Source organism: Gasterosteus aculeatus, chromosome 7 (assembly GCF_964276395.1).
Source record: "Gasterosteus aculeatus chromosome 7, fGasAcu3.hap1.1, whole genome shotgun sequence".
Lineage (NCBI taxonomy): Eukaryota > Metazoa > Chordata > Actinopteri > Perciformes > Gasterosteidae > Gasterosteus > Gasterosteus aculeatus.
Genome location: NC_135694.1, coordinates 29,336,881 through 29,364,431, shown reverse-complemented (window position 1 = coordinate 29,364,431; position 27,551 = coordinate 29,336,881). Strand labels below are relative to the sequence as shown.

The 27,551-nt window shown below is 47.3% G+C and overlaps 1 protein-coding gene across 1 annotated transcript; it reads right to left on the bottom strand.

Moving 5' to 3' along the window:
* Nucleotides 1-734: 734 nt before the first annotated feature.
* Nucleotides 735-26,767, bottom strand: wwc1 (WW and C2 domain containing 1). The gene is made up of 22 exons (XM_040181664.2): nt 25,694-26,767; nt 18,727-18,836; nt 18,380-18,583; nt 17,760-17,836; nt 17,501-17,580; nt 13,281-13,410; nt 11,598-11,744; nt 11,367-11,437; nt 10,791-11,036; nt 9,409-9,498; nt 7,557-8,233; nt 6,284-6,395; nt 5,901-6,071; nt 5,197-5,389; nt 4,762-4,899; nt 4,462-4,511; nt 3,523-3,700; nt 3,097-3,264; nt 2,879-2,971; nt 2,072-2,302; nt 1,851-1,969; nt 735-1,482 (listed from the first exon to the last, which is right to left on the bottom strand). Exons 1-22 carry the CDS (start codon nt 25,810-25,812, stop codon nt 1,416-1,418), a joined length of 3,471 nt encoding a protein of 1,156 aa, XP_040037598.2. The 5' UTR covers nt 25,813-26,767; the 3' UTR covers nt 735-1,415.
* Nucleotides 26,768-27,551: the final 784 nt, after the last annotated feature.

Here is a 27,551-nt window from a genome sequence, read left to right as displayed (position 1 = left end):
ACGTGCCAGAGTCCGGTTGCCGCGGAAACAACGTCAGCGGTCCGGAGTTCTTCACTGAGCTGAATAGGACTCACGCACTGTGGCGTCTGAGGTGCACGATTCAGTCGCTCCGAACACACGGACACAGTGAAATACTGATTTACAGCCAGTGTACCAGGAAAGGGTTCTCAGTTATTAGTGTTTGTTATTTAACTCGTGATTAATTGTGGCACGGGGGGGGGGTGAAGGGTTGAAAAATGCTGTAATTAGTTTTTCAGCGCAGGCAGTCAATATGAAGTCGCGGCCGGTGTTTTTCAGTCTTGCTGGGGCATCGTGCTCCGATCAAAGAGACGTGAGAACACGTATCTCAGATACGCGTCCGAAACGGAGCGCAAACAGAGGGGGAGGCGAGTCGGACATCAAAACGCCGCTTTTAGTTCACAGTCATCAAAAATACGCTTGATCTTCACTTCCTGTGTGTGTGTGTGTGCTTCAACAATCTTTGTGTGCTTTGACAATCATCATTCCAGCGCATTCCAGGCAAAGGTTTTGGGGATTTCTTTTGAATTTTCCCAAAAACCCAAATCAAGTGTCTTTTTCACGTGTTTTTTTTTTTTCTTTTCTTACTTTTATCTTAAGTTACATAAAGTGCAGACTATCCGATCATCTACCCGAGTGTTAGTGAGAGAGCGTCATTCTTGCACTTTGCGTGCAGTGTGTGTGTGTGTGTGTGTGTGTGAGAAAATCACAATGACTTTTCTTTTGAAGCGAGATGAATCTCACCACTTCACCTTAATCATCAGCTCAATCAACAAAACCGAAGGAAGGCCCGATGATGATGATGATGAAGATGAACTGTCTGTGCCGTCATTATTGTACACATCAAACAATCTTCAGGTCTGCTCCACTCAACATCAGTAAAAGTCTCTTAACTTTATTTGTTGTGCTATTATCATCCTACGCTGCTTGTTTTGTTTCAGTACCGTCATTTTGTGTGATGTACACACATATATGCATATATAAATATATTTGTTTGTCCAAATGTGTCGCTTCAGTAAAGAACTGCATGTGTGTATCCTTGTGACTTGTTGCTGGAATGATTTGACACACCTAAGAGCCTATAAACAGCCTGTTAGTAACAGAAACACAATGCTACAGACAGTGGAAGAGAGACTGAAATAATAATAATAATAATAATAACAATAAAAAAAGAAAAATCCAGAAAGCAGTGCTGTCACTAATTTACAAACAAAGACTAACCCCATCACAAACACAGCTTCCAAAAACGCGCTTCTTCACGCCCTTCGAGTGCTTTCTCTTCTAAACGTTTTCTTTTTCTAAAATTCTTCATAACACCGCCAAACGTGTGCTTCATGTGAGGGGGAACAGCAGGTACAGACTGAAGGGGGGGGGGGGGAATACTTTGAAATGCTTCTCTACACGTCGTCAGCCGGCAGGTCGGGGATGCTGCTCTTTGCTCGTGTGAAGAAGGCCATCTTCTCTCTGAAATCACACAGGGACCATGAGAACCTTATTTTGAAAGGGTTTCAAAACAAACTCCTGACACCACACCTTGTGACCTTAATGGTTAACGTGTAATGTCGATTTCATTTGTTGTTTTGGTTTTACTTTTCTTGTCACAAATTTAAAAAAATATAAATAAATGTTCTGTATATTTCTTCAGCATTTTATGCTTTGCCCCTCGTTGGAATCCCATCGCTAGAAATACATTAAATATTGTTTCAGTCAAGGCTTCAAAATGTTTCCCATCAGATGGAGATATGTTTCATTGCTGTGTGGGTAACATATGTGCGTTATTTTTCCAGTAGGGGCGCTGCTGCGTACGATGCACACAATGCCGCTTCCCCCACCTGAAGGTCTGGACCTCGGGGACCTCTTTGCGGCTGCGGCCCCTGATCTTGTGGACGTCCTTGGCCGCTGCCCTCATCATCTTCTCCACCCGCTTCTCCTGCAGCTGCTCCTCACGAGTCTGAAGCAGGACGAGGACGCGGACGACACTCAACTCTGCTCTCCCCAATTTACAAAATGCAAAGAAAGCCTCCCTGCGTGGGGTGCGAGCTCGATCGCTCACCTGTTTCTCGGCCTGCTTGAGCAGGAGGCGGAAGCGCTCGTCTTCTTGGACCCAGGGCGGCAGCTCCCTCTGGCCCTGCTGCCTCGCCTCCTCCAGCTGCGACTTCAGCTCCCGCAGCACCCGCAGCTCCTGCGATAGACGCGTCTGCCGCGTCCGGGACACCTGGAGGTCCATCTCCAGGTCCATGGAGGTCCGCAGGAGGCCGTCCAGGCCTTTGACCCGCATAGGAGGCTGCAGGGGGGAGAGATTAGATGCTGGAGCAAACGTCTCTCCAACTCAGACTAGTCGGTCCCCGTTAAAGGCTCCAATATGGACAAAATGGCTTTACGTTACTGTAACACATGAAGACACAAACGTATTTAAAGTCTGCACACGTCTCAAAAATCATTTGTAAATTCTGCCACCGATGCAGAATGTGTGTTTGTGGATTTCGCTGCCTGGCTCTGAATTAATAGAAGGTGGCAAATGTCTGCAGCTGCATTAAACATTCAGATGGTTATTAAATATTGAGAATCACATTCACTGGGAGTCGAGGTGGAGAGAGGAGGCCGACGCACCTGCAGGTTGGACTGTACTATTGTTCAATTATATATATATGACAGATATGACAGATATATATATATTGTTACATATAATTATATATATAATAAAAAGTATCATTCAATCACAATTAAATCAACATATAATAACATTATACTGTTGCTTTCATCTCTGTTTTAAGCGCTGTGCAACAAAAGAGGAATTATTACGATGTAGAATAATACTAAAAATCTCAAAACACGGTTATTTACAGTTATTTTTTTGTACCTTCTTCATGCGCATGCTGCGTCTCTCCGACGCGTTCCGGACAAACGGAGACTTCTTGGAGAGGGTGGAGCTGTCGCTGTCGCTGCGGTTGATCTACGAAGACACAACAGAGCGTGAGTGCGAGATTTATCCAACTCAGTCCTCTCTCTCCCTCTCTGTGTGTGATGAGCCAATATCCCTTTGTGTCCTTTATTTTAATTTTATTTTTTTATCCTAACCCGGCAGATGTACTGGCTCTGAGGTCCGGGCGAGAAGGTCTTGGAGCGGATGATGGTGTTGCCCCTCATGAAGGGGTTCTGCTGGTGGACGTCCGGCCGGCGGTCCTTGGGTCGAACCACCGAGTGGTAGGACGGCAAGGAGTTGTCCATGCTCGTCTCCTTGTTCACCTGGTCGGAGCACACGGCGAAATTCACCAGGGACGAATGACAGCAGAGGCTTTTTTTTATGTTTGATATCTAACTTTAATAGACATGAAAATGAAACTTTAGCAACCTGTAAGAAGAAAACCTTCAAACACCAAAAGCGGTTTTACGGTTTGCCAAAATAAATATGCTGAATGTCCAAACATGAAAGACAAACAACGTCTTCTTGACATTCAAGTGGGTGTCGTAATTTCCCTTTCTGCCTAATATAACAACGGTTACCTTTTCTGTGATGGCTGCTGCTGTTGGCGGTTTGGTCACCTCCTCCTCCTCCTCCTCCTCCTCCTCCTCCTCTTCCTCCTCCTCCGCTTCCCATTGGCTGCTGTCAGGATAAAAGCCGTCCTCTTCCTCCACGCCGTTTCCGTCCTCGTCATCAAACATGTCCAGAGGGTCGCCGTGCCTGTCAATCAGCATCAGAGGAGCTTTTAGGAAGTGAAGGCGTGTCTTGTTTGAATCATAATCAGGCCAATCTAATCGCTGCTCCTCAACGGCAGCATTTATTATTCAAGAACGGCTTTTGTTGAATGAATAAGGGTTTTATTATTAGAGTAAAATAAATACTCAACCTGCTAAAAAGAAGTATTTCTAGTATTACTAATTTTCATTTCGATTTCGATTTCCTACCACTCATTCGATATATAATCTGCGTGTTCAAGCTGTTAGACTGTTTTGCTTCCGACTAAACCTCTAAAATGGAGTCTACAGTGTGTATACATCCACTATAGGAAACGGGTGCAATGAATGCGAGTGAATACTAGTTGATCTATTTCCATCCTTCCGGTGGAAGGACACAGGAGCTGCGTTGAGAAGACATGGGATTGATTATCGTAGGACAGGAGGAGGAGAAGGGAAAGGTAGGAGTGTCATTCAAAAGACGGGGCGGAGGTGTATCCGAAATCCAAGCAACTTTGTTTACAGTGTGAACCCGCCGGGCTGCGTTTCCTGTGTGTGTCACTCCACAAACACACACGTGGTAGACGACCGCTTCAGTGAAGCTTGAGGTGGCGACTTGAATAAGTTTTGTTGTTGTCCCGTCTCAACTACCCCTCTAACCTGCAGTTTGTTGATGCCTTCATATGAACAACACGGAAAAATGTAAAAGGAAACAATGGACGGTCACAAATGTGAGTGAAGAATATGTGACAGAATAAAAACACTCACCACTCGTGGTCCTCTGGACCTCCGACTCCGTCGCTGCCGGAAACCCGAGTCTGAAACGTAGAAGAGACCAAACATCTGTAGCTTGACCACATCGCGTAAAAAATGTGGCTACAATGACCCCTCCAGACATGTAGCAGTGCTCTGTGGGGGAGAGAGGATTAGCTCTCAACCACACACGTCTAACTTGTGAAGGTCACTCTTTCCAAAGAGCCGATTGGGGGAATTGGCCTCACTAAAGCTTTCTGTTAACTAATAACGGCAGCATGTTGAACGCTCTCGGGAAAGATGGGGAACACGTACCCCGTCAGAGCCGCCCACCGGCCTGCTCGCTTTGTCCTTGGTGGTGTCGCGCGCGTGGGCCCGACTCAGCAGATTGTACCACTTGGTGCATCTCTCCTCTGAGCAGCTGACGTCAGCCAGGCTGATCTGGGCCCCCGCCTGCAAGGGGGAGGAGAAAAATAGATAATTAAATAGTTTAGTGGTCGGGAACATCTGGAAGGTCACTGCTCATCCAAACCCTTGGAATAAATAAAGCCACATGGATCGGGAATAAGAAAATGAAACATATTTAAAAAGAGAAGAGTTATTCAATGAAAATAAAGGAATAATTAAAAATGATATTGACCGACAAACAAAAAGAAGCTGGCGAGTTCTTTCTTTCATGTACAATTGTTTTCATATTGTTGCGTCTCCAAGGTGGCCGACGCCACTAAAACCCAACAGCCTTCCACTCACCAGACAGCCTTCGTGGCCCGACTTGCTGGTGTTGCAGACGTCGACCCTCAGCGTCTTCTGCCGCAATGCACCGTGGGATATCTGCATGCTGAACACCTCGTTGACCTCCACGACATCCTGAGGCAGAGAGCCGCGTGTTCGGAAGAGGCAGCGGCCGGTTTCCACGCAGGGCAGCACGGCAGAACGCACATACCTGCTGGGCAGACGGAAGATTACATCATCTGCAGAGCAGGGTATTAATGATAAGTGGACAGTGTTAAAAACCCCATGAAGTCTTACAGCTATGCCCTTTAATTACAGTAACTTTCCACGTGTAGAAATGTTTGTGTAGAAACTGCTGTGGTCGAGGTCCTTTTTAGATGAGCACGTGAATACGTTTCTGTACAACCCATGTATGAGTATTATTATGTACATTTATTATGCGTACGTGTGATGTGTAAGACATACAGAAAAAAAACGTGCGCAAACAGTCTCAGGAGGCGTCCAAAAATAAGACACGCCTCTTTAATCTACTCGTCTTTGCCTCCGCCACGCCTGCATTATTTACTTTAACTGCGTCCTGTGTTTGATTTAAACGTTGTACACTGTTATATAATGTATTGTTTCCGTGCCTCCTCTCTTTTTCTCTTTTCGTACACATCCACCTAAAGTACTCAGTGAGCAAGCGTCATCTAATGACCGGAGGGGAACAAAAGTACACGTACACTTTCCGCTCGGCCGGCAGACAGAGGGCGCTGCAGTTGGAGAGCTGCATGACGTAGAGGGTGAAGCGCTGGTCTCTGGACTCGTATCGGAACCCGAGCTGCACCTGAGAGCAGCAGACGGGCGGCCTCTCCTCAAAGGAGCTCGGGACGAGGTCGGCAGGGAGGCCCGGCCTGGAGGAGACACGCTTCTGCTTTAAACACATCTCGGGCCAAGTTGAGGAACAAACATTTACGAAAGGTTTATTGGTACCATAAGTGGTACATTTCTAATATTGTGCTTAAGGTGTGTGTTGAAAATCTGAATTACAGAACAGAGACACAAAGGACGCAAGGTGACATATTTAAAAGGGGAAAACGCGTTGTGGCTAAAAGGGCGTTTGCACCTGCGCTCCGAAGGCTCGTACACGCCGCTGTCGCCAGCCACCGACTCGTCAGACACAGCCGAGGTCACGCCCATCTTCTTCGGCCCGGTCCCTCGCAGTTGGGGAGCAGAGTCTAAAGAAAGACAACGGTTGAGGATGCTCGCTCGATAACAAAAGGATTTCTGTTTCTGGTACTTTTTTTTTCCTCTGTATCAAAAAAACTCAAAACATAACTTCACATCATAGGAATCTGCTCCCAATAGTGTGTGTGTGTGTGTGTGTGTGCACTAGCATGCCGCCCCGGACTCTAACTCATTAATGAAGCCCGGCGCCATGTGTAGCCCTGGCAGCAGAGATGGAGAGTGAAAAGCAAACCAGACACCACGTGCCCCTTTCACCTGAGGCTGAACAAGAAGTGGAGTCACGTTCAGCCGCAGGGAGGCCGGATCACACGCCCGGGCGCAGCGATGGATCCACTTCCATTCCTTTCAGCCGCCGTGACACGCGGCTCATGGAGGCAACATGGGGTCTTCAGATCACTCCCCCAGACTCCCTCGACAGAAAGCCCTTACATTGGTCTGTCTGTCCGTCTATACACACACACACACACACACACATACACACACACACACACACACACGCGCCTAGTGGCTGTAACCCAACACTCTCCTGTCCTTCACCTCTCCTCATTGCTCCATCCAGCAATCAGGTTTCACACACAGTGTAACATTTCTGAAACACACTCACACATACACGCGTGTTTTTATTGCTGTCGAGATGTGACATGATTTGGTTGAGGATGAAAAAAGCCACTCCAGCTGGTTCGTGAACTTCCATTCACTTGCTTTTCAATGGTCTTTGTTTTTGTCCCTTTGGTTCCAATAAAGGGAAGTTTTAATGCTACATTATCAAAGTAAATATATACAATATATAGTGCAGCTGCCAACTTGGTGTCACCAGTTCATGTTTCAGGTCTTATGAAGAAACGGTTTTCCCAGTTGGGTGTAGAAGGACGTTACTGGTCTGCACAGAACTCCATCCAGCAGCGTCCGGGGGAGATGAAATGCCGACTGCGATGTTGGACTTTGTCATTAAAATCAGTTTTAGAAGCTCTTTCTTAAAACCGGGCACCAAAATCCCCAGTGGAGGAAGTCATAGCAGCACATAAATCACTTTCCCCCCTTTATGTCTCCCCTTCTTCTCCTTATTGAACAGGCATTTCTGCAGCACATGTAAAGAGGTGTGTGAACATTCTGAATGAAGGAGAATCAAAGAACGAAAGGTTCCTGTTTACCTTTGACCTCCTCTCCGAGTGCGCTGTGGTGATCCTGTTTCTCCTGCAGGGTCCTGGGACCCCCGTGCTGCTCCTGAGCGTCCAGGCTGAGCTCCAGCTCCGCCAGCCTGCTGTGGAGCTCTATGTCCAGGCTCAGCCCGCCGGGCCCCGTCGGGTCCGTGAACGTGTCTCCGGACAGGAAGCTGGCGTCCGTGACGAGCGGCGAGCACGGCGGAGACAGCGAGGAGAGGGACGAGCGGGGGGATAAGGAGCTCATGGAGCGGGGGGTTTCCGACAGCCTGAGCCCCTGCGTCCTGGACGAGCCCGACTCCGCTCCGACACCACCTCCTCCTCCTCCTCCTGCTGCTGCACCTCCTCCGGCGGGGCACGCCGCGTCACCGCCCGCCCCGCCAGCTTGTCCCTCGGGCCTGTCGCCGGAGCCCGTCACCACTTCGTGTTCGTGGATGGTGGTGATGGAGCTGGAGGGGCGGTAGCCTCCCTGGGCGCCCTCCTGCAGGAGGCTGTCCAGCTTGTTCTGGAAGTCCGGGTCGGCCAGCTCCGGCTGCTCCAGGTAGATGTCGGTGAAGCTGAGGGAGGAGGTGGAGCCCAGGCTGGAGGTGGTGGCCAGCGAGCCGCGGCTGGAGGTCAGAGAGCCTCGACTGCTGCCGGAGGAACAGGACAGAGTGCTGGCCGACAGGCTGGGGGGGGTGAAAGACGGGATTCAAGTCAGGCAGTCTGGAAGTGCCCCCTCCATCCCCCCCAGCCTGTTCTGACAGACACATCTCAACAAGTTTTAAACAAGCTCTCATTTATTGGGTTTTATGTGTTCTTAAAAGCACATTCAACAGCCTTCATGCATTAATTGTGATAAATAAATAAGAGCCTCAAAAAGATTCAAGCAGCAGTTGCAGAAGATTTTGGGCTTAATTATTTTTCCACAGCAGGCGAGATGTTGCTAATTTCAAAGCTTCCATCCAAATCAAATGAAACTCGTGGGACTACTTATTTAGTCTATTTCTTTCTCCTCACCTCTCCTTTCTGAATAAACAGCTCTCTAATTAAAGCAGAGGGGCCCGTTAGGCAGAGAAGTGTTCCTGTCCGCCGGGGGCGACTAGCCGGAGGTGGAGACCGACAGCCCCGTCACTTACAACCTCTCAGCTAATTATCGTTGAACCCTCAAATCCAGTTGTGTTGAATATGAAACGTGAATTTTAAAACACGCGCGGCTCTTCGAACCACAACAATAACCGGGGGGGGCGTGTTATTCGTGGCGCGATCAAGTGGCTGATATCGAGAAGACGGAAAGAACAAGATGTCTTTGATCTGCATCGAATGTTTGGTCATTAAAGGTTAAATTCCTCACATTTCTCAACCTCCCCCCTCACTTCAAAGCTCGGGCCTCTTCGACTGGCTCCTTCTGATCTCATGACCAGAGGATTGTTTTTTGCCGTGAATCATCTGGTGGTCAAGGACCTCGTGGGAAATATGCCGAGCTTAAAGAAGTGATGGGGGGGGAATAAACCGCTGTCTGGAAATAGATGGGAATGTAAATCAAGCCCAGAGTACTTGAGCGAAAGCTTTGAATGTGGAACGAGCTGTCAGTCAGAGCCTTCACTCTCACATGGATCTCATCTGGATGTCTCTGCTTCGACCACAATAAAAGCTCAGCCGCAACTTTGTAAACTACCAAAACTTTTCTTTGATTTCATTCTGAACATTTCTAGAGAAGGAGTTGAAGTCAGCGAAATAACTGAGGGGGTACAATCTATTTTAACCGATGTAACTAATGGTTAGTTCTACAACAACAAGATGCAAGGGGTGACGAACAGAAATGGTCTGTGATGGAATATAAACAGCAGAATGAGAAGCACACCTTTTGAGTTGAGTATGTAGTGATGAGGCCAGTCGAACCATCTCCTCCAGCTCCCTGACCAGCTTGTTCCTCTTGCAGTGGAGAAGAAGTCTGAAATGACACAATTAAATCCTCTTAGTAACAAATCTGATTCTTTGTCAGCTGCTTTGTTCGGAGGAAACACATTAACACATGTTACTATGAGCCGTGTTTTGAGCCCAAAGAGGGGAAGCCTTCCATCCGGTTACAGGTAGCCACTGGTGTGTGTGTGTGTGTGTGTGTGTGTGTGTGTGTGTGTGTGTGTGAGCGTGTGTTAACGTGACTTGATTTGACGTGCAAAACAGAAAAACAACATACTATTTATGTCCTCACACACAAACAAGTATTTTCACTTCGGGGTTTTCATGCTGAGCTTTGCTGACATTTGCATCCTACTTCTGGTAGTTTTGTTCTGCTTCTTTAGAAGAAAACCAATTTACTCGACTGACATTGTCGTTACAATCTAACGCACAGCTCAACTCGAGAGGAGTTCCTATTGGTCACATCTCTGACAAAGACATTCAAAAGCCTTCAAAACGTCCAAAACCAATTAATTTTGTGGATTTGACATCTTCACAACCTGCATAAACTGAATACACGAAGGTCTGCATATTTTGTGTGTGTGTGTGTGTGTGTGTGGACGAGACAACAAGAGGTTCTTTTTGTGAGCAGGCTCTGCAGCCTCTCAGGTTACAGGAACGGGAGACCGAGCTCAGGTAGAGTCCAACCTGGTCGCTGAATAACAGGCGTCCTGTTATAAGAGGGGGGGGGGGGGGTAGCGGGATGGAGCGATAAGGGGAGGGGGGGTTACAGGAACTTGGCGAGTCTGGATTGGTGGTCACTGCTATTTCAGTTCAGACAAGAGGAGGTGCTACACATGGAGAAGAGGAAAGGAGGACGAAAAGATTTAGGTGAGCAGCCGTGGATGTGTAAAAGTCTGGAAGACTTTATAGAGAGGAGACAAGGAGAAGAAGGAGAGGAGAGGTGAGGTGACCTGGCAAGAGGAAATAGGGAGAGAATACAAGGAGAGGGGACAGGCACAGGAGGAGACATATAAAGGATAGTAGAGGAGGAGACAAGAAGAGGGGAGGAGAGGAGAAGGATGAGAGGAAACCATAAAGGATGAGGAGAGGCTGCTCTTTGTGCTCGCTGTCACGCTCATCTCTAACTCTTCATAATCATCTGGGAGCTTCGGAGGCCGATGACGAAGCAGTCATGCAGCGAGAGAAGGTCAGACGTCTCATCAGCAGCAAGACAGTGAGGAGCACAGAGAGACTCGTCCCACCGCCGTCATCACCTGCTCTGACCTTCCTAGGATCACAACTTAAGAGCAGCCTAATGTCAGCGCCTCCCCCCCCACACACCTCTCGGTCAGGGCCTTGCTCTGGTTGTCCCTGGCGGCCTGCAGGTCTCTCTCCAGGCGCTTCTTCTCGGCGTCCAGCCTCTCGGCGTCGTTGGGCTGCAGCCGCTGACGGGGGCTGACGTACTGCAGCTCCTTCAGCAGCTCCTCCTTCTCGTTGATGAGGATGAGGCGGTCTCGCTCCGGGTCCAGCAGGCCCGGCCACGCCTCGCTGTCCAGCTTGGCGATCTGAACCTCGATGGTGGCGATCCTGAGCGCCCGAGGAGGGAAGGAAGGAAAGGAAGAGCAAACAAAGGAGATGAACGACAAAGTCTAATAGTTTAATAAAAAGTCAAATACAAAAATCTGAAAGAAAATGATTTTATGATACGGTACCAAAAAACCAATGTACTAGTATGCAGAACGGATCATTTAAGAATCATAAATATTATAACATATTGATAGACAAAGCAGTAAAACCAAGGCAATAATGAAAAAACACTTTTTAGTGGGGCCCAAAACCAAACAAGATGAAATAACAGCAAAACTTCCATCATGTGCGTGTACGGTTAATGTAATCTTAACGTAGTAAGTGACGTACCTTCTCTTGGCCTCCTCGTACTTCAGACTCACGCGAACCTTCTCTGCCAGTTTGTTGGTGCTCGTCATGAACTTAATAAAAACAAAACGTCGACACATGAGATCCTTTCATTGAGAACACAAACACCGTTATAGAAGCACTCCGTCCTCCTGACTAATATCTCATCATGCATTGTAAGTGTTTTATTCTCAATAAATAGGGATGCTGGGTTCTCCTGCGCTGGCGACTCACCTCCTCGGGGATGTCGGTCTGCGAGCCGGCGTCAAAGTAAAGCGGCGGCATGGACAGCTCGGAGTTGGCGAGCGACGGACTGCTGCCCCACAGCTCCTGCTGCGAGCCCGAGTCCAGCTGGAAGTTGTCCTTCAGCACCGCCAGTTTCTGGAGAAAACACAACGTGAATAAACCGAGACACGGCAGCAAACAGGATCAAGGACAGAGAAATAAAATATGAAAACGTGACGCTTTGACATTGAATACGGAGGGACTACGGGGGGGGACAGTGACTGCAGCAGCAGAGGCTGTCGTCCTCTCATCTTTACAGCCACGCGCGCGCCTTATACGACTCTGCGGCTGGTGTTTACGGGCTGCTGTGGAATGCGCCTTATCTCTTGCTTCTCAGATAGGGCGGAAAAATAACAAACCTCCTGTGTGATAACGCTGGTGTGAAAGTACTGTGATGACGCTGCGTCCCGGGCGACTCGCCCTCCTCTGAGCTCCACGCGGATGGCGGACAGGACGGCAGCCTCGCGTGGCCACCAGAGATGATAAATACCCACAATTCATGAGCTGATAAGTCCGGGAACGCCGGGATAATCAATTATTTGTTTCAGCTGCAAACTGAAGACGTCAGCGAGGACGGTTCTCATTTCTCTGACTTTGTGCAACCGGGCGTTAAGAAGTGCAGTGTTGTGCGAAAAAGAAAACGCACCATCTCAGCCTTACAAACACACACACACACACACACAGACACACACACACACACACGCGCTGAACACAGAGTGCCAAAGACACACAGACTCAGGCGTCAGCTGCAGATGGTAAAGAGGGCTGGAAGGGGGGCAGAGTAGAGTCCACAGAGCAGATTATGTATTATTAAACCAGTCTCCTCCTCTACCTGCAAACCAATATGAGCCCAACAACGGTCGACACTTTTCTAATTAGAGCTACAGTCTAAATTCTAAAAAGACAATTTGTACAAGTTTTCTCTGCACGGAGGAGGAGAGATGTTCATGCAAAGCATGAACATCTCTCCTCCTCCGTGCAAAGCATATTGGAACTTCAACTCGTGGTGCCGTTGCAACCTTCAGCAGTTTTGAAGAAGGAATTAAATCGGTAAATCGGTTTGTTGTGTGGGGAAAATTTTGCCCGGTCAGAATGTGCAGTCCTCAAACCTCTAGTCATTTCCCAAACTTGAGCTAGTAGGTTTCCTAGATACAGTTAAACATCTCGCTTCCTCCTGAGAGAGCTCGACGGCCCGTCGTCAAGACGACCGAGGCGCGACACTAAAACCACAGCTGCCTCCCTGCGGCCTCGGCCGCTCTTGGCGAGTCGCTAAATTGCCTTTCACCACATCTGGACCTACTTCTCACAGCAATATAACGTAGACGGGTGTTAACGCCGGAGTAAAGTCTCTCCTGGGAGTCGTCTGAAACCCTCATCTCCTCGCTCCACTCATTTCCTATTCTTACTGCACTCCACAAATCACCGCCTGCCACGGCGGGAGTGCAGCTGTACCTCACTATAAAGTGCATGTTGGGATAAGCAAGCTGGAGTTGTGGTTCGTGGTCACATTTCAATCTCTCCATTGAAGGGATTCAGGGGGCTCTGTTATACCTGGGATGAAGACACTCTCCCATCGGTTTGTTCTTTCTTATTTTTGAGTTTGTTTTCCCTCCATGCCAACGGAAGTGTTACCTGCATGAGTTCCTGTTTCTCCTTCTCCCCGGTGCTGATGGCGTCACGGATCGTGCGGACCTCGCTGAGGATGGTCTGCGCCTCCTGCAGCTTGAAGCCATGAGGGCTGCTGGACACCTTCAGGTCAATCCTGGGGGGGGGGGATATACGGTGGTCAGTTTGGACGTTGATTGAGAACAATGTAGGTAGCAGAAGGTTTCCTCCTGTCACGATGTCCCCTGTCTCGCTGTCAGACGGATAATCGGGTGATTAACTCTTAATGAGCTGCTCTTTATCGTAATGTTAACAGGGAACTGGGTTCAGCTAAAGGACGGTGCGAACGCTGCACTATTTTAAACAATCAGTGAACCCTTGGAAAAAAAGTAGTATTTTGTAATAAACAGCCAATAAACAACATTGTCTCATTGTTCTAAGAATAAACCATTGAATATGCAACTCATTAGTTTTCTCCAAATGCATTGCTGCACCAGCTTGGAAACCTGCAGCCTCAGCACCAGTACAGGGGACAGCTGCACATTCAGCTGGCTTTTACACTCCTTTTTCTTACTTTTTTTTGCCTTCTATCTAAAATAAACCCATCAACTCTTGACTTTTTAACAACTCGAAGGCAGGAAAGTATTTCTATGAGATGTTCTTCAGACATGCACATACCCTGGGGGGGTTGGGGTTGACATGCATACATGTCGTTTTGACAGCAAAAAAGTAAGAAATGTTAAAAGTGGTGTTGACTTGTTAGAGGGAAACTTGAGCGAAACGTTGCAATGTTGCAAAAATAGAAACATGAATATAACAGTCAACTGGTTTGAATGAACTCAACTGGAGCGTATTTTGGTGAGCGGTCCGCATGACTATCTGCCAGTAAACAGTAGAAGTAGTAGAGTTTGCAAACCCCAAACAAACACATAAATAAACATGATAGAAAGATCATCAGTAATTATCAATACGTCTTAGGTGTTCCGTCATGTCAGCTGGTTCACGTAGGGAGGCAAAGAACGGGCACATTGTGAGATCAGCTGTTTGTACAGCACAGGTCTCCATGTGGCCTGAAGCCACAATGCTAAAAGCGTAGGCAAAGTTCATTTCACGGTTAAACTTTGTGTACGCGACGGGCGCGCTTCCCAACCGGTTTCTAGTGCAGGATTGAATGCTTGCTTCACCCCGAAAGTTCTGGTGAGGCCGCGATAGATCCGGCCTTTTTTTTGTTGCAGCGACGAGAAACAGACAGAAAAGAGTCGCTGCAGGAATCGGCCATCGGAGGCAGCAGCAGCTACGTAAAGCCTGCAATCAGCTAGTCATGCATGCATCTGAATAACAGGTCCTTTCACATTCTTCAGAGAGGGAAGAGGGGGGGGGGGGAGGTTTGGATCGAGAGAGAGAGAGAGAGAGAGAAAACAAGGTACGGAGAGAATGAGGAAGTGAGAGAGGGAGGCACTTGTTTGTAACAGGCAGAAAGAACACGTAATCCTCCCTAAGTCCTTCTCAAACAGGGATTTATGCTGAGAGAAAACAGTGTTATACCTTTTTTAGAATCGCAATGGCCTCTCTCCGATAACGGAGGGAAAGAGAGACATGTGAGAGACACGGACTCAGCCCGACTCAGTTCCACACTATAACTACAGTGTTCATACTGCCGGGAGGAGTCGTGACCTCACCTGCTCTGCTCAAACATCTGCTTTTCTTAAGTGCCCTTATCCCGGATCATGGAATCCCTCCCTGTGTGCGTGACTGGCCGAGATATGCTGCTCTTTATTCTCCAATACGAAAGATCAAAAAAGAAGAATTGGCCTTCTGTTGGACGGTTTCAGACTCCTGTGACTCCACCACCCTGTTGCTATCTGACGGTGGGTCTAAGGCCTGGCTCAGGCCGGGTCTAAGGCCTGGCTCAGGACCGGTCTAAGGCTTGGCTCAGGCCGGGTCTAAGGCTTGGCTCAGGCCGGGTCTAAGGCTTGGCTCAGGCCGGATCTAAGGCTTGGCTCAGGCCGGATCTAAGGCTTGGCTCAGACTGGGTGTAAGGCCTGGCTCAGGCTGGGTCTAAGGCCTGGCTCAGGACGGGTCTAAGGCCTGGCTCAGGACCGGTCTAAGGCTTGGCTCAGGACGGGTCTAAGGCTTGGCTCAGGCCGGGTCTAAGGCTTGGCTCAGGCCGGATCTAAGGCTTGGCTCAGACTGGGTGTAAGGCCTGGCTCAGGCTGGGTCTAAGGCCTGGCTCAGGACGGGTCTAAGGCCTGGCTCAGGACCGGTCTAAGGCTTGGCTCAGGACGGGTCTAAGGCTTGGCTCAGACTGAGTCTAAGGCTTGGCTCAGGCCGGGTCTAAGGCTTGGCTCAGGCTGGGTCTATGGCCTGGCTCAGGCTGGGTCTAAGGCCTGGCTCAGGCCGGGTCTAAGGCCTGGCTCAGGCCGGGTCTAAGGCCTGGTTCAGGCCGGGTCTAAGGCCTGGCTCAGGCCGGGTGTAAGGCCTTGCTCACCGCTGTGTGGTTGAGGCTCTGTTCAGGCTCGTCCAGCTCTTCCCTATTTCTGTATGGAGCTGGCTTTGCAGGGGGGGGTATAAAGTGCTGCAGAAATAAGTCCCACAACCTGGAAACGATTCAACATTGTCAAACGACCTGTTCCCTCGTCATGAAGTCAATGATTGCTTATATTTTTTTAGTTTTCTGGTTGGATCCATGAGCCCAGTGTGTGGTTAACACAAGCTTAGAGTCCCAGTGAGAGTAAATGACGTTTTCCTGTGAAACATTGACACCGTACATCTCCAACAATTATAGAACCAAAACAAAATCTTCCACTACATCACATATTAAAAAGACAAATATCAGAGGAAACTATGAAAGAGACACTGGAGGAGAGCACATGTTCTCTCTGGCCTTATACACTCATCTTGTGGAAACTTCTAGAAAAACAAAGCGGATCTCAGTATGGGACACATTATCGGCCCTTTTTCTGTTCTACCAACCAGAACACACCGCCGCAGTATTTAGTGAAACCTCAACAGGAGCAGAGCGTCCCCGCTGCATTCCAGCCTGAGCCGATTGGCATTTCTGCAAACCAGCGATTGGTCGGCGAGTGGCGTCTGACGACTGTAACCGGAGAGGAAAGTGACGGAGGAATGCCGTCCGACTGCCCTTTAATCCTCCCGACACTTTCACTGCGCCGCGGGGGGCGAGACAAACACACCGGACATTCCTCCGCCAACCAGCGCAAACCGACGGCGGATCTGCCTGTCGGCTTTTTGTTGTGGTGAATTGAAAAAAAAAAAAAAAAGAAAAGAAAAAATGAAGAAAGAAAATCAGCCTGACAGCAGCCTGACATTGAGAACAAAAAGGAGGAGGAATCCCTTTCAAATCAACATTCCCTACTAATGGCTTCTCTGGTACACCTTGACGAACCCACTTGATATTCCAAGGAGTGGAAGTAGGTCAGATAGAATGGGTGTTTCCCAGTAAAATCCACATTCGTCTGCCGTTGTTCCATTGGCGCTTTTATAGAGGGGTTATTGTTTCATGACCAGATGGAATGTGCGATAAAGCCGAGGCAATAGCTGAGGTGATAGCGAGCGCGCCGCACCGTGGTTTCAAAATGAGCTCTCATCTGACAAATTCCACAAATCGCTAAAGATTCAGGGAGTCTTTTCTCCGTGCGATATTCCTGCGATGCCTGAGTGATAAAGTCATAGATAACGAGACGGCGGAGCTGGCTTTTTTGAAGAAGGAGCAAGTCAGAGGGAGCAGAGGAGAAATTGCTTGGACGGCCTTCAAGTGGTTTTTCTGTTGTTAAGATCTTTGTTCGGTGAAACAGGAAAGTGGCGTCCTTTTCTTCTTTTGTCCCACAATGAAAACGAATGCAGGTGTACGACATCTCGTCCGACATACAAATCTGTTCTATCTATTCTCACTGGTTTCTGGTGGGCAGAGTTGGTAGGAAGCAGCAAAGAGGACTCTGAAGACAGTTGCTTTTGTCAGTTTATCCTTTAAACGGCATTTTTGGAACGGCCGGTTTTAAGAAGTGAAGACAAAACTGACTGGCAGAAGATACATCTTTAAGACACGGGGAAGGTCACACGTGTACTTGCCATTCAGGTCAGATTCTCACTGCCTTGCTTTGCTCGTCAAATGAAAAATGACGGTGGGCGGAGGCGGCGTAAAGCGGCAGGATCGCATCCCACAGTCGGCTGTGAAGATACCGATGCTCTCGATGTTGGTTACCTGTGTGAGGAGGTCGGACACTTACCCTTTGAGGGTCTCAAAGCCTTGTTCTTTGAACTGCAGCTCCTGCTTCATGCAGGCCAGGTCGCGCTTCAGCTTGTTCACCTGAATGATGATAATAATAAGCCAATAAATTACCACCAAACCAGCAATGTGTGAGTCCTTCGGTGTCTCAGGCCACTTGATTATTTTATTTCCTGACATTTTATAGTGATTCACTTGGGAGTGGATTAATCAGTGGTGACGGGAATGGGTCCATTTCCTGAGATCCGGTTGGCTCTTACCCGACTTTTGGCCGTGTAGATTTCTGCTTTTAGGATGTCCGGGTCGTACTTGCTGGAGGACGACGATCTGGAATTCACTGCAGGAAAAAGAAAGACGAGAAGTCAAAGAATGGTCTTTTATATCTTTCCCTCATTGGGGTCTTTCCCAGTGAGATGACAGAACAAGAGACAGTCACCAACACAGACATTAAGTAAAGTGTCTCTGCTCTCTCTGACACTTCACCAAACTTTAATAAAAACTTTACTTTCTAAATATCGTCCACCTTTGGATTTTCATTTAATTGAATAACTTTGTTCTTTTTTAAATAAAGTTTTTTATAACGCTTTAATTTAATCGAAATTGGCTCTTTAGATTTTCTGAATATATATATATTTTTTAATTACTCCTTTGGATGTTTCTGTTCTTTCTGTTCTTTCATTTATAATTCGTTCAATATCTTAATACTTTTTTTAAAACACATTTCTTCCAGAATTTATGAATGTTTTCATTAATATTATCATTGGCATTTCCTCCCTACATGCATGAAGAGTTATTACTGAAAGTTGTATTATTTCCAATTGACTTTCCTGAGTCCCCCACACTGCATCAGGGGGCCACAGTAACACACTCTCGTACTCACAGCTGGTCTGGGACGTGGACTTGTCCCTCCAGGCGTCGTTGAGCTGCAGGTACTCCTGCTGCGCCAGGCGGAGCCGCTGCTCCTTCACCTGGTAGATCTCCTTCTGGGCGCTGAGCGCGTCGCGGGCCACGGCCAGGTAGTCCCGCAGCATGAACTCCTGCTCCCGCTGCCACTGGGCCCGCGGGTCCTCCAGCTGGGTCTTCTCTGGGGGGCGGGGCATAAAAAAGACGAGCATATTCATATTCACAGCGTCGATCTCTGTGGTGAAGTTACGGTCGCCGGATATTTTCCGAAGGGGCCAAACACAACTTAGCGCCGGGTTTTCTCGAAGGTCAAAGTTCACTCACTGGTGTTGTGGTCGACATAGTACGCTCCGACGGCCGGGTCGTAGGCCTCCTCCCAACCGACCGGCAGCTCGTCCCCGATGCAGTCGGCGAACGTCAGAGGCTTCGTGTGCCTGGAGAGGAACAATCGGAGGAAAGTACATCAGTGGAGCCAGACGGGACATGACAGGCATAACAAATCACCAACAACGGGTGGAGATTTCCAAAGGATTGTGGGTAAATTCTTCTTATTGAATATCAAATGAAATACGAGCAACACATGGGCGATAAGTTCCCCTTTGACGGAAAAACCTGATGCTGTTTGGGCAGAACTTTGTCATGGACTGAATTGTATATGAAAATTCAGCTTGAGCCGACAGCTATTAATGCGGTTAACATGTTATTTATGCTGCAAACATGTTTGTTTATTCTGTACACATGTTTATTTAAGATGCAAACATGTTTATTTGTGCTGCAAAAATGTTTATTTATGCTGAACACATGTTTATTTGTGCTGTACACATGTTATTTATGATGGAAACATGTCCAAGTGTGACTACCACATGCAGGCCCCCCAGGTGAGGAATCCAAGGCTGTTGAATAATAAATGGAATCTGCGTAATTTGTGTGTGTGTGACGTTTGGTGCGATTAACTGGGCGGCTTTGCAACAAATTACTCTTCAGGTATAATATAACGGAAGCGCACCTATGTTACCTAACAAATGGATTAAAATGTGTCCAAACTGGTACAAGAACATTTGTGCCTTCACCTCAAAACAACAGAAACTCTAAACACTCCCATGAGCTTCATGCCGCGTGTGTGTGTGTGTGTGTGTGTGTGTGTGTGTGTGTGTGTGTGTGTGTGTGTGTGTCTCTGTACTTGTACAATAAACTTTCCACTCAAAATTCAACAACTAGAGAGGCACAACAGATAAAGCCAACTATTGTAGAGAGTCAGCTTTAAATAGTTCATAAATAGACGGACAGTTGCTGTTGCAGTTCTATTTAGATTTTGGTGTCATTATGAAGTCATTTTAGCTGCATTGTGTATCAATCAATGAAATAATTTAATAACACACACACACACACACACACACACAGATGTGCCGAGTGAAAAGCAGAGGAAAGAGGAACGCTGCTTCATCAACAGGACTTTCACGTCATGAATTTCAACAAATCATTCATTGGTGGACAAACTGTAATTGGTTGCAGCTTCTCAAATGTGACTTTGGGCTGTTGGTCAAACAAACTCAAGCTTTGGGAAATTGGGATGCCATTTTCAGATCAATTTTCTTTGAAAATAATTCTTCTGGAGCCCCAATTGTTTAGAAAATGTTTAGAAAAGCTTGAATTCAAAATGCACCACGAAGGCCGATGCGACGCGATGCTGCAGCTATCATAGCGTCTGGAGAAGGCTGAAAAAATGACCCAACTAAAACATCCGGACTCAATCAAAAGCAGCTCCGTGCCGCTGAAAGGGGGTCGCGGGGAGAAAGCGAGTGAGTGGAGGGGGTGGGGTACTTTCACCAAGTCCTCTATTCACCTCCAAGGGGGGAAAAGAAGAAAAGGAGAAGGGGGGGTGGGAGGGTCTCTCTACCCGGTCACAATAGGAGGAAACCGGCCCGCGGCATTCCACAAGCGGCGCTGACGCATCGCCTGGAGGTTTCTGGGGCAACCCTCAGCCTCACAGGGGCGACCGACACACACACACACACACACACACACACACACACACACAGTGACACCCAACACAAGAGAGGTTTTTGTTTATCATTTATATTGCATATATTATTATTTGGTTTAATCTCGACCGCTACAGCTGGTAAAATCAACGGGGACGTGAGAAGCAACTCACTTATTTCGGCGTGTGTGTGTGTGTGTGTTCTAGTCCCACAAAAAGAGTTTACAAACAAAGCCCCTCATATTGACGGCAAAGAGGCAGAGAATACGCGTAACTGTGGAGGCGGCTAATGACCTTTTTGACGGAATTTGCAGCCTGATGTCACGCGGTTATTTTCACGGACAACATGACGAGCTGCAGATCTGAACGTGATGTTAAAGAGTGATTCTCTGAGCTTTGGCGTTTCAGCCAAACAGACCATCGGAGGCCCAGCGGTCCACCCGCCGCTTAGAAACGCACGTTTAATATTTGACCGCCAATTTAATGGTGTTGATTTCTTGAAAGTGTCCACTAGAGGCTCAAACCGCCAAAAGTATGGCTTCCTTAAAGGTTCTAAACCCAACGGCAAACCTTTGCTTTCCTCAGTGACACACAAACGCCATGAGAAGCAGCTCTCACTGATTTCATGACTGTGGGGGGCGGCAGCAGTAACGCGCTCTTCCTCCTCCGGTGTGGTTCATTCGTGCCTGTATGTACAAACGAAGAGAGAGAGAGAAACTGAACTGGCTCCTTTTTCAGCGGATGAATAATGGAAGAGGCCCCCGGAGGAGACCCCCTCAGCTCTAAATTTAGCTCAGCGACTCGCCAGCCGCTCGTCCCGGGGAAAAAGAAGCCCGGTATCCTCCTCCCGTCATTTCATCTCCTGTCCTCCTCGTCGGTGGCTGCGGGACCCCCGCATCCACGTGGGGGGGGCATATTTTATCCTTTCGACCAAAAGCCTAACGCGGATGTCTGACCTCCTACTCGAGTGGCGAACTCCGCGTTACATAACTGCTAAAACATCAAATTATGGCGTTGCCCTGGAGACCGTCACATGACCGTGTGCATGTTTTCTAATAAGAAGCTTATCTGAGGAAATAACTCTTGGCAAACAGTTCTTGGGATGTTTTGGCACTAAAGTGGAAGCGAGAAATTAATTGGCGGGACGCTCAAACAGGTGCAGGTTTCTGCCTTTAAAAACGCAACATCACGCAAGGCCAAGACCCCCCCCACCACAGACACACACACACACACACACACACACACACACAGATACACCCCCCCAGGTTTCACATACCAAGGTAAACAGCGAGGCCGGCCGCGGCACTAATGCAAACTGACAAAGCGTGCAGCAGAGTGCACAGAGAGAGAGACAGAGAGAGAGACAGAGAGAGAGAGCTGCATTTGTGAGCGGTGAGTCAGAGAAACCTCCATTCAGAGCGGAGTGTAAATTCCTCAAGTCCAGTAACAGGGCCTCCAACTATGTTTCATAAGGTGTCATGGTCCAACTGTAATGAAACACACACACACACACACACACCTGTCTCTCTGTCACAGCGTAACTCAGTATGTTTAGCACACAAATGTGTATTTATCATGAAGGGGACTAATTAGGGCGGCCGTGGCGGCGCGTTTTTCCCGGTAACATTCCTTTGAGCTGACGTCATGCGACGCGTGCGTCACGCAGAGATGTTATCTCTTCATAGAAACATCCTGAGCTGGACTCTTTGGCGTTTTAGTTTTTTTCATCTCGGTCTCGATCTCTGGGAGTTCTAGTTTGTGTTTCCTTAATCACGGCTGCATGACTGAGAAACCAAATGTCTTAAAAATGAGGTCGGTCTTTGTTTTTTAGGAGGCGTTTGGTTAGAACGAACGGCACGCAAATTAGTGATGTCTAAAAAAAGAAAACACGCGGCCGTCATAGAATCTCTCACATAAAATCAGCACTACGATGTGGACGTGATGAGCAGGTACATTAGATATTCAAATAAAGACACAGCGAGAGGGATCAGAGTCAGGATAAAGGCTTGCTGTCTTTCTTCATTCTGGAGTATAATAAGATGGTTTTCACATTCAAAGCAGACATTGAATTTCTTTTATGCGTCTCCTCAGCATCTGTTCCACTTCTCTGGGAACTTCTGCTTCTTTCCGCAGAGGATCCTTTCAAACAAGTTCTCGGGCCGTGTGATGTAGAAGTAGTTTAATTAGTTCCTTTCTTGCCCCGGCGGATAATAAGCTGTAAAAACCTGTCGACAAAAGGTCATTCCTGTAAGTGACGAGTTAAATAAGCAGGAAATAATGTGATCTTTCCGAAGAAGCATCTTGGCTAAATACACGTGGTGACTCATTGGTTCAGCTCGGGATGCAAGGTCACAAATGGACTGAAAGCAACACGCTGTAAAGATAAATGTGCATTAGTGAAAGAAACGCTTCAGGTTGCGTGTCGCCGTGCACAGTGCGCTCGGTTACGTATTAAAGAACGGCTCCTCTGTTGGGATCCCGGGGGACGCTGTGCAGGGCTGCACTTTGACTCCGAGCACCTTGGCACGCAGTGAAAAGGCTCCGCTCGCTCCTCCACGTTGGGTCGCAGGAATGTGCTGTTGTTCTTTAAGGACTTTGGGCTCCTACTCTTTCCCGCTGCCAAACATTACATTACATGTCATTTACAATGACAATGATTTACAATGCATCTTTAACCCAAGGTTTACATTTGCCCGGAGAGCAGTTAGGGGTTGGGGTTCGACATGGAAGGGGCAGGGTTCGAACGGCCAACCTTGCGGTTCCCGGCGCCCCCTCTCTACTCCGTGTTCCACATCTCCTCAAACCTCCAGAGGAGCTGGAGTGAGACGGAGCGAGTAGTCAGGAGACGAGGTAAAGCACCACATACACAACAGCTTTTAGAGCTGGGTTCAAATTCCCTCTGGGTTTGATCGGCCCGGATTCAAGTCCAGGTCCTTTGCCCATCCTGTATTCCTGTGCTTTGGACCGACCTGGTTAGTCTTCACACCCAAAGAGCGCTGAGAGTTTTCATTCATTCACCCTTAAACTCAATGACCCTTCGCGAATAAAAAGAGAACACAAACACAAGGCCCAAAACCCAAAACTTTGTGGGCCGGAATGTATCTTTAAGCGAGAAAAGAACCTGGCAGATCACGTTTATGGGAATTATGGGAGGGTAAAATATGTTTAATATTCAACACTTAGATAAAAAGGTACTTGGTTATGAGCAGAGTGATGAATTGGTAAATAATTGTAATAATAATTGATAGCGGCATGAACATAAAACCATAAGACAATACAGAGACCAAGTAAACCTAAAGCAACAAGGAGAAAATGTACGTGTTCTCTCACACGCACACACAAAAACACACTAAGCTTCCAGAATTCCAGACATAAGCCATTAAAGGGATTTGGTGTCAAAGTCCGAGGGGTCTTAGGGAACTGGTGTAGATGAAAAATGAGCCCCCCCACGCCATTAAAATACGCTCTGCCCCTTTCCCTGTGTCACGCAGCGCCGTAGCTTAGCACTCTAAGCCCATCACACCGACGGCTTTCTTTAAGAGAGATAAGGAAAAGAAGGTGACACACCTGCAGAAACATGATTTATCGGGATGGCGGGAATGTAAATAAAGAAGGAGTGCATCCTGGGAAACGCACGGCGGAGAAGAAGAAAAACAACCCACATACTGTTCATCCAATTTAACGAACCAGGTTGGCAGAGAAGCACACTTAAAAAACGTGAGGTGTGGATGACGTGTAGCACAGCCGCGCTAAATAATAACACGAGTGTTTCCTTAACGCATTCTTTCCCCAGAAAATCTTTCTTGATGAGAAGGATGCCGACTGGCTTCAAGGTTGAATTTCTAATTCAATTCAAAAAAGAAAGAGACATCATTCCTGCAGGAGAGTTCTCAATAAGAATCCATCTCACTCGGAGACGTTTCCAGCCTCACGCAGACCAACAATTTGAGCAAAACCACCGCGTGTCCTCTGCTGTAAAGTGTCAGTGGGTAAGGCTGTCAGCGGTCCATGTAAAGGATTTATCTTAAACATCTTATTAGTTTTATCCCTTCTGACCTGCTCCCGTGCATTGCCAACACATTTAGGCCAAAACAAAGAATCAATTCCATATTCAAGTGGGTTTCGTTCAACCAAAAATCCTTAAGCAGCAATTTCTCTCAGTCGAAACGTTGGAAACATTAAATAATAGGTCTTTTTTAGCGAGAGAATCAACCGTAATGTGTGATCTTTCCCCCCATCATTAGTGGGATGGTAGAAATAAATAATTTAGCGGGCTTATCATTAAAAAGCAGATGCAACACAGGCATTACAACAGCGTACCATTCTTTTTGTGACACATTTTTTTCGGGCTGATGCGTATCCCAGACAGCTTGACCCGGGGGGGGGTGACGGGTCATGAGAGCTTAGAGAGAGGGATAAACGAGCCGAACATGTGTGTCTGGTTTCAGAAGGGGGGCTGACTCAGCATCTTCATCCCCCGCCGGTTTAAGACAAACTCTCTGGCCTCATTCAGGCATCTATTACAGGCCACTCTTGGCATAATTGTTGAAGCAAAAATGCAAACACACCGCAGAGTCCGGCTGCTCGGGGGGGGGGGGGGGGGGGTTCGGACTGGTTGAACAATATGAATGATGATCCGTAATGCAGAGCCATGTTCTAATTTGCAGGAAAAGCAGCTCCATCGGTAAACGTGACTCGAACGGAGAACAACATTTGTCTCTTGGTTCCTGCGACTATAAGTAATATTTTAAGATGAATGTAAAAAGCTCTACGGAACTATTCTCTGCTTCCTTTGAGTCTTTTCGACATGAGTGGTTTAATTCCTCCTGGTTGTCTTGAATCTGCGCATTTTTTAAATTAAATTATTAATGAATATTATATTAGTATATTATTTTTTATATATTAATATATTATTAATTTATATACATCTATTTATGAACCTGCTGCGAAGTTGCGAACTACAATGAGCGACTGACGACAGCTACAACTGATCAGGAAAACCAATGTAAAAACATATATTACTTATTATGTAATTGCTTTTGCAGTCCATTGGGATTATGATTGATACCAATAAATGAGGATTGATGGATGATTGGGACACAAATGAAGCAATGCTTTGCTGATCTGTGGGCTTCATTCATGAAGCAGTTAGACTGTCACGTGACATGAACAGGGTCTTTATTTGCAGGAGCAGCAAGTGCAGTTACAGGTCAGCATCTGCAGAAGGTCAAAGGTCAGCCATCTTTTTTTAACAGTAGCCCGCTCCAACATATCCATAGCACGCACGCACGCACACACGCACGCTCCTACCTGTCTCTCGGGTCGATCCAGCTCGTGCACTGGTTGATGTGGTCAACGTAGTAGACTTTGCCATCAAAGTCTCTGGCTTCCTCCCAACCCTCAGGTAGTGGCAACTCCTTCCTTGGCATGTCAGGCGAGTCTCCATGTAATTAACTCCTCTCTACTCAAAATCATAACGAAGGGAAACCATCGCTTTTCTCGGTCATCATCAGCAGCGTCGGCAGCTATTCCCCAAATCCCCGGTCTGATGCGGTTTGGATTAGGCCATTTAAATAATCCATAATAATCCACAGATTAAACAAGGAATCAAACCTCAAAGTGGGAACCGGTCAGATAGTTGCAGCGGTTAATTGTGTGTCAATCTAGTCGCACGTGATTAGGAACACAACGGTCATAAAAGCCGACCCGTGTTGCTAGGCAACTTGTCCCTACAATAGTGAGTGAATGTTATTGGAACTTTTTTTCTTTTTTTAATCTCAAATCGAGCATAAAACTTTGGACTTGTTTTTGGAAGCAAACTAAGTTCAGCGGTCCTCGGTCGGTGCTGGTCCCGCTGCTGCTCGGTTCTCAACGCGAACAACCAGCCTCGCGTCGAAGTCCATTAACCTCCGGGAGAGACAAAAACAAAGGTTAAAACGGGGGGAGTAGTAACGTGTCCGGGGCGGCGGGGGCTCCACGGCGAGAGCCGTCCAAGTCCTTTAAAAAAAACAAATCTAAAATCCCCAAAGCGAACTCGGTTGTTCTTCTCGCCGACAGGCCACCATGTTTAGCAGCGGTAACCGACGCTAGTGGCCCGCAGCCGGGTAACGAACGGCGTGAAAACCGGCGAGGGAGGGAACTAACGCGAAGTCACAACCGGGCGTTGCGGCCGACGAAATCCGGTGTAATCCCCGAGGAGACTTCTATGTCATCTTTGTGGAAGTATCCGCTTTGAAACCGGACGGGGAGGGAAGCGGTTGTGGCGGCAGCGGCGGTAAAGTCTCTCCCCGAGTCCCGATGACTTCGGCCGGTCGACCGCGGTTAAGTTAATTACGTATTTTCGCCGTCGCTTCCGGTTGTTCTTTCAAAATAAATTCCCGTGTTGACAAACTCAGGCAGCAACATGAAACTTCCGGCCCCACTTTTAATATTCAGAATAACTGATTGTTTTAAACACACGAAACATACATGGGCTCTTTGATTGTATTATGGCTGGTATTAAGCATATTAATCACTTGTATTTCGTATTTAACTATATTAGTGATTATTTTACTTTGTAGAATGTTCCTTTGTATCTCATGGTCGTGGTAGTTGTATAGAGTGTCAACCCGTCCTCTTCTGTTTTACGTATGTATGTGTAGTTATTTTCACATAAACACTGCGTTTTCTGAAATAGTCCGCTGGCCAGGATCTCTGTATCAACACACTTTCAGGATCGCAGCGCCCTCCAGAGGTCAACGTGCTGAACCGCCGAATGGATCCTCTGACCACTGAGCATTGAAGGCCGACCTCAAATCTGTTTTCACACATCTCAGGCACCTCTTACGAACTATAATGAAACTGAAGGAACTGTTGGCTTTGACCAAACAGCACTTTGAAGGTGTCACTTTGGACTCCGGGTAACTGTGACATCCTTTTTCACTCTCTCACTCTTTTACAAACCAAAACAAGGAATTAATGGAGAAAATGATCAGCAGACTCATCCATAATGAGAATAATGTTTGATTTACAGTTCAAAATGAGGTCCACATCAACCAATTCGAATCCTGCTTTTAAATGAATGCATTTAATATTAATGTTATCTAGCCTATAACTATACCCCAGTTATGACAGACCGTTTTATGATCACATTCCCCTGATTATTACCAATAAAGTAACATTTTCAAAG

Coding starts and splice junctions, on each gene's coding strand:
- wwc1 (XM_040181664.2), bottom strand. CDS start 25,812: ATGCCAAGGAAGGAGTTGCCACTACCTGAGGGTTGGGAGGAAGCCAGA. Junction 18,584..18,726: donor CTATGTCGACCACAACACCA/GTGAGTGAACTT, acceptor CCCGCCCCCCAG/AGAAGACCCAGCTGGAGGAC. Junction 1,970..2,071: donor TCAAGCAGGCCGAGAAACAG/GTGAGCGATCGA, acceptor GTCCTGCTTCAG/ACTCGTGAGGAGCAGCTGCA.